At 42.5% G+C, this 13,278-nt stretch overlaps 1 protein-coding gene across 2 annotated transcripts in view; it reads left to right on the top strand.

The window, feature by feature from the left end:
* The window catches only part of LOC106584197 (rho GTPase-activating protein 39), a 174,122-nt gene extending 167,301 nt beyond the window's left edge, over positions 1–6,821 (top strand). For both annotated transcript variants that reach the window (XM_045706241.2, XM_045706240.2), the window contains 2 exons: positions 976–1,145; positions 3,100–6,821. In XM_045706241.2, coding sequence (XP_045562197.1) covers positions 976–1,145; positions 3,100–3,294 — 365 coding nt within the window. In that variant the 3' untranslated portion in view covers positions 3,295–6,821. The remainder of the gene's footprint in view (positions 1–975; positions 1,146–3,099) is intronic.
* Positions 6,822–13,278: the final 6,457 nt, after the last annotated feature.

The following is a 13,278-nucleotide window of genomic DNA, read 5'->3' as shown; positions in this document are numbered from 1 at the left end:
TCTGAGCTCATGTCATTTCCTCACTCATCTGACTCCAGGCCCTCTTGTTCGCTTCATATTTACAGTAGAAGCATGAAGCAATGTTATAAAGACTGTTGACATCTAGTGGAAGCCTTAGGAAGTGCAAAATGAACCCTAAGTCACTGTGTACTGGATAGGGAATTACTTGAAAAACTACAAGCCTCAGATTTCCACACTTCCTGGTTGGATTTGTCTCAGGTTTTTGCCTGCCATATGAGTTCTGTTATACTCACAGACATCATTCAAACTGTTTTAGAAACTTCAGAGTGTTTTCTATCCATATCTACTAATATGCATATCCTACCTTCTGAGCCTGAGTAGCAGGCAGTTTAATTTGGGCACGCCTTTCATCCGGACGTCAAAATACTGCCCCCTACCCTAGAGAAGTTAAGCTGCATCCCTGTCTCACCCCACAGCCCTGTGAGAAGACATTTGTGTGGTTTTTACCTATTTTATCCGCACACTTGTTGTTTGTGTACATGGATTTTATGTCGTATGTTTTTCCCCCAAAAAATGTCTCTCCCTCTAATTGTTAGCTGGGTTTCTCTTTCTCACACACACACACACACACACACACACACACACACACACACACACACACACACACACACACACACACACACACACACACACACACACACACACACACACACACACACACACACACAGAGATAACTGTAATGGTGTTATTTTGCTCTGGTCTGTACTCTGGGTGATTGAGGCATTAGTGTCAGTGTGTGCTGGCCAGGGAGAGGGGTTTCTGTGTCTGACCAGTCAACTGTTTCTGTCTCTTGATTGGACTGTCATTGAATTTTTTTTTTCAATTGACTTACACTGTAGAGATAGCTAGAGCGAACATATTACTCTTATTTTTCAGTCTCTCTCTCGTTCCAATTTCCCTGTCTCTCTCTTTCCAATTCTACCCCCTCTCTCTTCCTCTCTCTCTCCCCCCAGCATCTCTGTTGAAGTTTTGGTACAGGGAGTTGGAGGTGCCGTTGATTCCGCATGAGTTCTATGAGGAGTGTATCACTCACTATGATGACCCTGAGGCTGCAGTCAACGTTGTCATGGGCCTGCCTCACATCAACAAACTGGTGCTCTGCTACCTCATACGCTTTCTACAGGTAACACACACACACACACACACTATACTGAACATACAAAAGTCCAGTGTAAAAAGAAGCACTCATCAATCCACTCCCTGAGCTTATTTATTTTAGGGACAGTGATTTACAAAAGTAAACCTTCAATAGTGAACATAGTAGCAATAGGATGGCTAGAGGCTACTGTTGATTGTCTGCTAAAAGAAAGCTACAAAAAGATACCTAGCATTCATCTTGGCTAGCCTACTGTAGCTGTACGGTGCCTTCAGAAAGTATTCAGACCCCTTGACTTTTTCCACATTTTGTTACGTTACAGCCTTATTCTAAAATTGATTAAATACAAAACAATCTACACACAATACCCCATAATGACAAAGCGAAAACAGGTTATTAGAATTTTTTGTAAGTTTATTAAAAATAAAAAACAGAAATACCTTATTTACGAAAGTATTCAGCCCCTTTGCTATGAGACTCGAAATTGAGCTCAAGCAGGTAACACACACACACACACTATTTCCATTGATCATCCTTGAGATGTTTCTACAACTTGATTGGAGTCCACCTGTGGTAAATTCAATTGATTGGACATGATTTGGAAAGGCACACACCTGTCTATATAAGGTCCCTCAGTTGACAGTGCATGTCATAGCAAAAACCAAGCCATGAGGTCGAGGAAATTGTCCGTAGAGCTCCGAGACAGGATTGTGTCGAGGCATAGATCTGGGGAAGGGTACCAAAAATGGCTGCAGCATTGAAGGTCCCCAAGAACACAGTGGCCTCCATCATTCTTAAATGGAAGCTGTTTGGAACCACCAAGACTCTTCCTAGAGCTGGCCACCCGGCCAAACTGAGCAATCGGATGAGAAGGGCCTTGGTCAGAGAAGTGACCAAGAACCTGATGGTCACTGACAGAGCTCTAGAGTTCCTCTGTGGAGATGGAATAAACTTTCAGAAGGCCAACCATCTCTGCAGCACTCCACCAATCAGGCCTTTATGGTAGTGGCCTGATGGAAGCCACTCCTCAGTAAAAGGCACATGACAGGCACCTAAATACTCTCAGACCATAAGAAACAAGATTCTCTGGTCTGATGAAACCAAGATTGAACTCTTTGGCCTGAATAACAATCGTCACGTCTGGAGGAAACCTGGCACCATCTCTACGGTGAAGCATGGTGGTGGCAGCATCTTCAGCAGTCCCTGATGCATTTTCAACAGCAGGGACTGGGAGACTAGTCAGGATCGAGGGAAAGATGAACGGAGCAAAGTACAGAGAGATCCTTGATGAAAACCTCAGACCTCAGACTGGGGCGAAGGTTAACCTTTCAACAGGACAACTACCCTAAGCACACAGCCAAGACAACGCAGGTGTGGCTTCGGGACAAGTCTCTGAATGTCCTTGAGTGGCCCAGCCAGAGCTCAGACTTGAACCCGAACGAACATCTTTGGAAAGACTTGAAAATAGCGGTGCAGCGACTCTCCCCATTCAAACTGACAGAGCTTGAGAGGATCTGCAGAGAAGAATGGGAGAAACTCCCAAATACAGGTGTGCCAAGCTTGTAGCGTCATACCCAAGAAGACTCAATGCTGTAATAGCTGCCAAAGGTGCTTCAATAAAGTACTGAGTAAAGGGCCTGAATACTTATGTAAATGTGATATTTTTATAATTATTTTATAATTATTAACAAAAGAATCTACAAACCTATTTTTGCTTTGTCATTATGGGGAATGGTGTGTAAATTGATGAGGGAACAAAAACAATTCAATCAATTTTAGAATAAGGCTGTAACAAAATATGAAAAAGTCAAGGGATCTGAATACTTTCCAAAGGCACTATAGATATCTTTGGAAAAGCAGTTATCTTAACGGGGTAATGTCTTCACACATCACCCTCTTCCTACAGGTAACGCACACACACACCCGCTCAAACACGCCCATCATCATCTCTCTCTTTCTCTCTGTCCCTCTAACCCTCCAGGTGTTTGGCCAGCCTGCCAACGTGGTGATAACTAAGATGGATGTGAACAACCTGGCCATGGTGATGGCTCCCAACTGCCTGCGCTGCCAGTCAGACGACCCACGCATCATCTTTGAGAACACGCGTAAAGAGATGTCCTTCATCCGCGTGCTCATCCAGCACCTCGACACCAGCTTCATGGATGGCCTGCTATAGCCCCCCAACTTCAAAACTACCATACGACACGGGGCGCCTCCCTCCCTGCTATAGCCCCCACTTTTCAACTACTCTACCCTGAAAAAAACCACACGGGTTGCCCCCCAATTTCAAATATGCCCATAAATCCACCAAGGCCCCACCTGCCCCACAGACCCTGTTCTAGCCCCCAAACATCAATTGGGATGACCAGTTGGGATACCTCCCAACTCCAACTACCCCCCATATACCTTGCTATAGCCCCCAAACTACAACTACTGACCCCCAAACCATCCATCCACACAGGACAGGATGACCCCCTACCTCCCCGACGGAGTCCCAACCCAGCCTGACCCGGACCCCTGACCTCTAACCCCACCCTACACACAGGGACTTGTGTCTCACACACACTGATGTACTGGGTTACACACACTCACATAGACATACTCTCACATATACATTTACTGACGCGTACACACACACACTCACTTGTATAGTACACATCCATACACACAATTTCTGAAATCAGGGTGTCGGACCACAAATCAGCTCCGAACCCAGAGCTACAGTCAAACTGCCATCAAAGAAGGTGGATAAATGAAGATGTCCCACTCAGGCTGTTTACCATTGATAAAAATGGTCACAGTTCCGGTCTGCTTAAGGGATGACTCTCTCATAAGTACCAATGCATTAGCAGCTGAGTCTGGTCTGCTTAGTTCATTGACTGTATATGAACCAGAAAAAAAGGAGGGCGTGAGATGTCTCGCTTCCTCTTCTGTCTCTGCTGCCATGAAGCCTGTCAGTCCATCTGCACTGTTGTCACCAACCAACTGATGGCAATAAAGTTTTTATTTCAATTTTTTTGGGACGGTGGAGGCGAATCCAGGTCAGGTGCTAGAGGGGATCATCGCAGCACTGCCAATCAACCGTGACTGTTGCAACCGGAAGTGATAGACACCCCTACAGCCCTTACCACCCATCCGCCTGGTACATAGGCCCTTCTGCCCCGCTCACCCCTCTGACCACCCAGACAACCACACAACCTCTACCCCTAGAGCCCCTCACCCCTCACTATCTACCCCCAACACATCCTCAAGATGGCGCACACCTCTATAGTCTCATACTGATATGATTTCTGAATGTCTAAATTGAGATCCGTCCACCTCTGTCTGTCTGTCTGTCTGTCTGTCTGTCTGTCTCTCTCTCTCTCTCTCTCTCTCTCTCTCTCTCTCTCTCTCTCTGTCAGAAAAACTGTACCTGTCTTTTGGACCTGTATAAAAGTATTTTCTTTAATAGCTGATTTGACTGGGTATGGATTAAAAATATATATATTATTATTTTATTAATTGATTTGTTGTATTTTTAACTATTTTATATAATTTAATTTATTTATATTTATTTCAGCAATATTTCCTTAATGCCTTCTTCTTAGACAATATAGTGTGGAGTGTGGACATGTAGGCATGTATGTGCTTGTGTGTGTGTTTTCAATACAATAGGGCATATACATCACATGTTGATATGCACATACATGTTAATATGTGCTCTCTGAAGGGTACAGTTGGTGTGTCTCTGTGTGTCTGAGAGTTAAGTCCTGCTGTTTTTTTTGTTCTGTTCAATCTGTGTTTACACACGCACACACACACCACCTTAAACCTAATTAAGTCCATAATCTCGCAGAAGGACTCTCACACTCTTACATTCACGGAAGCCCTCACGCACTCAGACATTGCGTATCTGTGGATGGATATTTTCTGCGTTAAATAGCGGTCAAGCAACATGTTGAAGAGATAAAGTGGATGAGTGAGGAAGAACGTGAGGGGAGAAAGGGGTGTATGTCACTATGTACAGTACCAGTCAAAAGTCTGGACAGACCTACTCATTCAAGGGTTTTTCTTGAATGAGTAGGTGCATCCCAAAAGGTACCCTATTTCTTATATAGTGCACTACTTTTGACAGAGCCCTGGCGGGCCCTCGTCAAAAAAGTGCATTATATAGGGAATAGGGTGCCATTTGGTAGGTACACAAAGTGTGTGTGTGTCCTTTAATCAATGACATCTAGCATTACAACACCTGGTTACCAAGTAAGCCTACCTAGGTTGCACAAGGACTGGGTGCATTCTATCAGGGTGAAACTTTAGCGGGACCTGGAACATTTCTAATCAAACAAAGCTTGGCATCATCTGACACAGGAACAGGATACATGTTCTTTGACACCGAATACATACAGGATACATGTTTGATCACATTTGAATGAGCAAATAGTTCTGATGATTGTGACAGTGAGACATGAACACATGATCTAGTCCAAAAGATAGCCAGCTGCTCATTGTGACTCGTCCTGCAAAAAAGATTTCACGACAGTCCTGATGGAAAAAGCAAATTGGAAACCGCAAATAATCATCATATCGTATCGAAGTAAACTTCGAGTCACGTGATGATATGTTGAGGATCTTAATCCAGAGAAATGATGATCGATACTTGGCTGCCTTTTGACATATTAAAATAATCTCGCTCTTTTGTCCATAATAATCTCATCATATAGGCTATCCTACGCACACTGTATCTGCAAGCTGTTGGCTAGAGAGCACGTGCCAAGACCAGAGTGGGCACAGTCGCAATATAACGCTATTTATTTTTTTACATAACCCCATTTAACTTGTATTATTTCTTCGGTACATTGTCATTTAACCGCAAATGTTATTTTTATGTGCACTACGTCTTAAGACACAGAGTTTTTCCGCAACAGGTCAGTTTAATGGAAACACATCTAGGGTAGGAAAATCCATATTTTTGAATATTCACATGAAAATCTGTCACCAATTGGATGTACTCTTCATTTACCTCTCAACAATGGCTGAATTACAATCTGTAAGTAGTAGAACTGTTCACTCGTACTTTGGCCAATACTACATTTTTTACTGACATGTTTAAAACAATTTTCTATAATGGAAAGGAGGGCATACACTCACATGTTAACAACATAGACTACAAAGGGGCACTGCAAAAATACTACTCTCAGAGACAGAAAGACGGAACAAAAATCTGTGTGTGTATGTGTTTGTGTAAGGGATGGCAGTAGAAAATCGACCAATCAGCATGCAGAACTTCGGGTCACCACTTTTAAAAACTAAGTAAATAAAAAAAATACATGAAAAAAGAAACATGAAATACTTACAGAAAGGATTTACAAACATGAAGTGTTAAAAATAAATGTTTCCACTTTAAGAGATGATTTTCAATCTCTTTTTAATCTCTTTGTTTTCAATGATTACTGGTTGGTTCTCGTTTTTTGATTTGTTGCTACATATGTTCTTCTTACAGTTAGTGTCCATACTGTTATTATCATTATTAATGTAATTAAAATGACTGATATTGATCACAAGTAAGGTGGGAATCAGCTGCTATGTACTCTGCTCCTCACCTCCTCCTTTTCTTCCTCTTACTTCTCCTGCTCCTCAACATTTTCTTTTCTCTTTTAATGTCCACTGTCTGTCACTCAAACAAAAATCGACATTGTTTAATAAACAATTAAAATGTGAAATATTCATGGTTTGTGTGAGACTTTTATTAACTAACACAGTGCATCCATCATAGTTGACTCCCATGTCAATGTAACAATGCAGCATGTACAGTTGAAGTCACAAGTTAACATACACTTAGGTTGGAGTCATTAAAACTCATTTTTCAACCACTCTTGTTTACAAGCTATAGTTTTGGCAAGTCAGTTAGGACATCTACTTTGTGCATGACACAAGTAATTTTTCCAAATATTGTTTACAGACAGATTATTTCACTAAGTTGACTGTGCCTTTAAACAGCTTGGAAAATTCCAGAAAATTATGTCATGGCTTTAGAAGCTTCTGATAGGCTAATTGACACAATTTGAGTCAACTGGAGGTGTACCTGTGGATGTATTTCAAGGCCTACCTTCAAACTCAGTGCCTCTTTGATTGACATCATGGGAAAATCAAAAGAAAATCAGCCAAGACCTCAGAAAAGGAATTGTAGACCTCCACAAGTCTGATTCATCCTTGGGAGCAATTTCCAAACGCCTGAAGGTACCACATTCATCTGTACAAACAATAGTACGCAAGTATAAACACCACGCAGCCATCATACCGCTCGGGAAGGAGACGCATTCTGTCTCCTAGAGATGAATGTACTTTGGTGCGAAAAGTGCAAATCATTCCCAGCAATGAAGAAGCCACTGCTCTAAAACTCATAAAAAAGCCAGACTACAGTTTGCAACTGCACATGGGGACAAAGATCGTACTTTTTGGAGAAATGTCCTCTGGTCTGATGAAACAAAAATAAACACTGTTTGGCCATAATGACCATTGATATGTTTGGAGGAAAAAGGGGGAAGCTTGCAAGTCGAAGAACACCATTCCAACCGTGAAGCACGGGGGTGGCAGCATCATGTTGTGGGGGTGCTTTGCTGCAGGAGGGACTGGTGCACTTCACAAAATAGATGGCATCATGAGGGTGGAAAATTATGTGGATATATTGAATCAACATCTCAAGACATCAGTCAGGAAGTTAAAGCTTGGTCATAACTGGGTCTTCCAAATGGACAATGACCCCAAGCATTCTTCCAAAGTTGTGGCAAAATGGCTTAAGGACAACAAAGTCAAGGAATTGGAATGGCCATCACAAAGCCATGACCTCAATCCTATAGAAAATGTGTGGGCAGAACTGAAAAAGCGTGTGCGAGCAAGGAGGCCTACAAACCTGACTCAGTTACACCAGCTCTGTCAGGAGGAATGGGACAAAATTCACCCAACTTATTGTGGGAAGCTTGTGGAAGGCTACCCGAAACGTTTGACCCAAGTTAAACAATTTAAAGGCAATGCTACCAAACACCAATTGAGTGTATGTAAACTTCTGACCCACTGGGAATGTGATGAAAGAAATAAAAGCTGAAATAAATCATTCTCTCTTGTATTATTCTTACATTTCACAGTCTTAAAATAAGGTGGTGATCCTAACTGACCTAGACAGGAAATTTGTACTAGAATTAAATGTCAGGAATTGTGAAAAAGTGAGTTTAAATGTATTTGGCTAAGGTACATGTAAACTTTGACTTCAGCTGTATGATTCTGTCTAGGGATGCAAAATCCTGGTCACTTTCTCATTCTTTTTTAAAATCATGGTTGGTGGATTCCGGATTTCCTGCTTATTCCATCCTTATTCCATTAATCTTCCAAGTGGTATTTCTGGAAAACCTGGGACTCCGGGGGAGAGTTTACTGAAATTTGCCACCCTAATCTTGAGTTGTCTGCTTTCACCACCTCTCTATTGCCAGACTGGTCTCGATCATAGATTATTATAAAACTGGTGGTCCAGGTGGTAATTTTCTCTTTCCAGTTGTTGTTTAGGCAGTTGTAATTTACATCATTTAGCAGCTGTGCATTTTCCCTTGGAAAGGTACCTACAGTTCTAGGATCAGCTTTCCATCCCCCAGTAACATTTGTGGGGAAAATGCTGAACTGACAAGATCCGCGTTTACAGGTGCAACTTCACCCTACTCATAGAGTTTCTAAACCTGCTCTTTGCTGGGTGATGTTGTCCCTTCCGTCCAGCTGGTGACAGTATTTTCCATAAATAGCTTTGATATCGCCCAACCATTGTCCTTTGACGGGGTATGGTGGTTGGAAGAACGCGCTTGTTTGAAATGGAAAAGCGCCGCAGTAGCTTTTGATAAAGAAGAACATTAAGATGAAGCAGGTCACATGGTGTTATTACACTGTTGCACTTCAAACAAGAAACACACAAACTAAATTGCACAACTGCCATCTAAACCCTGACCTTTCTTGCCTTCCTTGATGCAAAGTCATCAATTACATGATAAGAAATCTGACCAGCAATTGCATGGTTAATACTGATGACAGCAAGGCCACTAAGGCGTTCCTGTGACATGGTGGACCTGAGGTAGGATTTGATGAGCTTCAGCTTTGAAAAACTCCTCTCTGCTTCACCTACGGTCACTGGAAGAGTAAGACAAATTCTGAGAACAGTCCACAAATTTGGATACATTTCTGAGAGCTCCCTTTCGTGTATAAATATCAGCAGCTCAAGTAGGGTCATGGTCTTCGATGGAAAGTCAGTTCTTCAGTTCCTGTGCAAGCTCTCTGCCATCCAAGTCGGAGTGTTCTTTATAGTGCAGTGTCATACTAAGGGCCTCACAATGTTCTGTCAGCTCCTCATTTGAGAGACTTTGGAGGCAAGCTGAACAGTTACTCTTGCGAGCTCGATACTGAGTGTATGAACAAGGCGACAAGGCCAGTAAACTCCTTGCACGTCAGATCCGTAAATCTGAGGCCTCACGTTTAATCCCACAAATAAGGACCCTGTCTGGTGCCACCACAGTTACACATAAAGAGATCAAGATCAATTCAAAAATTTTACTCTGCGCTATACACCTATGAATCTCATCAAGACCCTTTTCTGAATGATTCATTCTTTAATGGTCTGAATATGCCTTCAATTGATACAGACTCCCATGACTGTTTAGAAGAAAAATTGACACCTGAGGAGATTGCAACAGCAGTGTCCACAATGAAAAGTGGTAAATCACCGAGTCTGGATGGTTTCCCAACCAGATTTTACAGGACGTTTTCTGGTCTGCTTTGCCCATTCTTGTCTCGATTATTTACAGAGTGCCTTAATACCTCAAAGCTACCGCCTAGTCTTGAAATCTTCAATTTCATTACTATTAAAGAAAAACAAAGACCCCCTGAAATGTGGATCCTATCGCCCAATCTCGCTTTTAAACTGTGATTACAAAATCCTAGCCAAGCTCTTAGCCATCTATATGGAAGACTTGCTGCACCAAGTAAGACACTCTGACCAGACTGGCTTTGTGAGAAATAGGCATTTGTTTTTCAATATTAGACGCCTTATGAATATACTGTACTCCCCAGCGTCGGGGGACCCGGAGGTGGTGGTCTCGCTCGATGCGGAAAAAGCTTTTGACCTTGTTGAGTGGGACTACCTAACAGCTGCCCTTTATAGATTTGGCTTTGGCCCCAAATTCATCGCGTGGATAAAGATTCTTTATTTTTCTCCCATGGCTTCGGTACAGACTAACAACTTGTCCTCTGACTATTTTCCCTTGCACTGCGGATCCAGACAGGGTTGTCCACTCTCCCCCTTGGTGTTTGCTTTGTTAATCGAGCCCCTCGCCATCACACTATGCTCTAATGATGCCATTCAAGGTATAATCAGGACGGGCTTGGAGCAGAAAGTCTTGCTATATGCTGACGACCTCCTTTTGTTTATCTCCAACCCTGATTACCTCATTGCCACATGCCTTATCTCTTCTTAAAAAAGTTTGGATCAATCTCAGGGTACAAGCTGAATCTAGGCAAGAGTGAGCTTTTTCCTGTAAATAAGGCTGCTTTAAAGTGCTCTTTTACAAGTTTTCAGTTTAGTATTGTCCGGGATCAATTCACCTACTTGGGATTAAAGTGACAAGGAAATATTCAAATTTGTTTCAGGAAAACATCAGACAGTTTGAAACGATCATTTACTTTTTGGAATTAGCTACCTTTTTCTTGTATGGGAAGGATTAATGTCATTAAAATGTATGTGTTGCCCAAATTTTTATATTTATTTCAATGTTTACTTATTTTTATTCCAAAATCTTTTTTTAATTCACTGGATCAAACATTCATGTATTTTATTTGGGATGGCAAGGTACCACGGATTGGTAGAACATATTTACAGAAGCCTAAAGCATCAGGTGGTTTAGCTCTACTTTCAGACTTAATATTGGGCTGCAAATTTCAGAGCCCTTTTGTACTGGCTGCAGACTGATCCTACTGGCCCTAGACCACTCTGGGTCCAGATGGAGTCTGAATCGTGTAAACCTGCTGCACTTTCTTCTGTGTTGTGCTCGTCTCTCCCAGTGTCCCTAGGCAAAAGGTGTGTCAACCCAATTGTAAAGCAGTTTCTTAACATTTTGAATCAGTTCCGTTTAGCCTTTAGCCTCTGAGGCTTTTCTCTATCAGGCCCAATCAATCAGAACATTGTATTTCCTCCATCTTTAAATGACGGGGCTTTTGGCATCTGGCACTCACTAGGCCTCTCCTCACTTGCCCAATTATTCTTTGATGATACATTTTCCTCTTTTGCTACAGGAAAAGTTTGAAATCCCCCAATCCCACTTTTTCCGCTATCTCCAGACTAGGAACTTTGTCAGAGCTAACACACCTGAATTTCCCCATAGGTCTGCGAATAAAGCTATAGAGAGCATCTTTGAGCTAAACAAGCTTCCCAGGAGCGCAATTTCAGATGTATATGCAATCATTAATGAATTACAGAACCCTTCTTTGGAGCCTTTAAAGACTCGATGGGAAAAGGATTTGGGGGAGGAACTTGGGGAAGACACCTGGGAATCTGTGCTGCACAGGGTGCATTCGTCCTCTTTTAGCACTAGACACAGCCTCATTCAATTCAAGGTGGTTCACTGTATCCATTGGTCCGGGGCCAAACTTGGAAGAATATTCTCTGATTTTGATCCTACCTGTGTCCGATATAAAACGGAACCAGCCACACTGTATCATATGTTTTGGGGCTGTCGTAAACTGTCAGGTTTCTGGGAATTAATATTAAAATGTGTCTCTGATATATATGACACTGTTATAGATCCGTCTTCCCTTACAGCTCTTTTTGGAGTACTGCCCATAGATACCCCCCTGTCAAGAATTCAGTTGGACACTGTTGCTTATACAACTCTTTTAGCTAGACGGCTAATACTACAGAACTGGAAGATGGCAGCTCCCCCATCTTATAAATATTGGGTGAGAGATGTGTTGTGCTCTCTGAAACTAGAAAAAATGTAATTCAATACACGTGGGAACCCCAAACTGTTTTATGAGGCTTGGGCTCCATTCCGGTCTTACTTTAAACAGGCCATCCTCTGATGGCATTCATATTAAAACAAAAATAAGTCTGTATTTGACTCCCCTGTGACTTAAGGGCTGGATGAGCATTGCTCTGTGTTTTTCTTTTGTGGGGGGCATTAAGGTTGATGATGTGGCTATTGTGACCTGCGGATGCCTTGTTCAACATCTCGCTTATTTATATTTTTTTAAGCATTGTAAACTTTATTTTTGGTCGAGCGGATGGTTGGTCTGTGGCCATGACTGTCTGTGAGTGGTTGCATTTCTCCACCCCCATCCCTTGTCTGTTTACAGGATCAATGGTGAGGTGTCTGCTCTGTCCCTATACTACAGATTGCCCTTTAACCTTGGTAGCCTTCTGCCCGGTGTGTTTAACTTGTCCAAAGTACGGTATCTTTAAAGCTATTCCTTTTTATTTGTATTTTTTCTAGTTGAGTATATTATTTATATTGTTTTGTGTTGTCTTGTGTGTAAAACTGAAAAAACAGAGTGTTCAACAAAAAAGATGTCTTACCACACCACTGTACAGATGCTGAAGCGGTATTATCCCACCTCCTCTGTGTAAGGGCTGTCGTCGGAAGAAGACCAACGTGCAGCGGAGTTAGTGTTCATCATTGAATATTTAATAAAGAAAGAACACTATACAAACAAAACAAGAAAACCGACAGCCAAAACAGTCCTGTCAGGTGCAAAACACTAACAGAAACAATTACCCACAAAACCCAAAGGAAAAACATGCTCCTTATGTGTGACTCCCAATCAGCAACAACGAGCTTCAGCTGTGCCTGATTGGGAGCCACACACGGCCCAAAACAAAGAAATACAAAAACATAGAAAAAGGAACATAGAACGCCCACCCAATGTAACACCCTGGCCTAACCAAAATAAAGAACAAAAACCCCTCTCTATGGCCAGGGCGTTACAGTACCCCCCCCCCCCCCCAAGGTGCGGACTCCGGCCGCAAAACCTGACACTGAAGGGGACGGTCCGGGTGGGCCTTCTTACGGCGGCGGCTCATGTGCGGGACGTGGCCTCTGTTCCACCCTTGGCGTCGCCCTCTTAGGTGGTGCACCTGGCCGCGCCGAAGGTCTGGTGG

The sequence above is a fragment of the Salmo salar genome, chromosome 23 (genome assembly GCF_965601325.2).
Source record: "Salmo salar chromosome 23, fSalSal1, whole genome shotgun sequence".
In the NCBI taxonomy this organism is placed as follows: Eukaryota; Metazoa; Chordata; class Actinopteri; order Salmoniformes; family Salmonidae; genus Salmo; species Salmo salar.
This window is presented reverse-complemented; position numbering and strand designations above follow the sequence as displayed.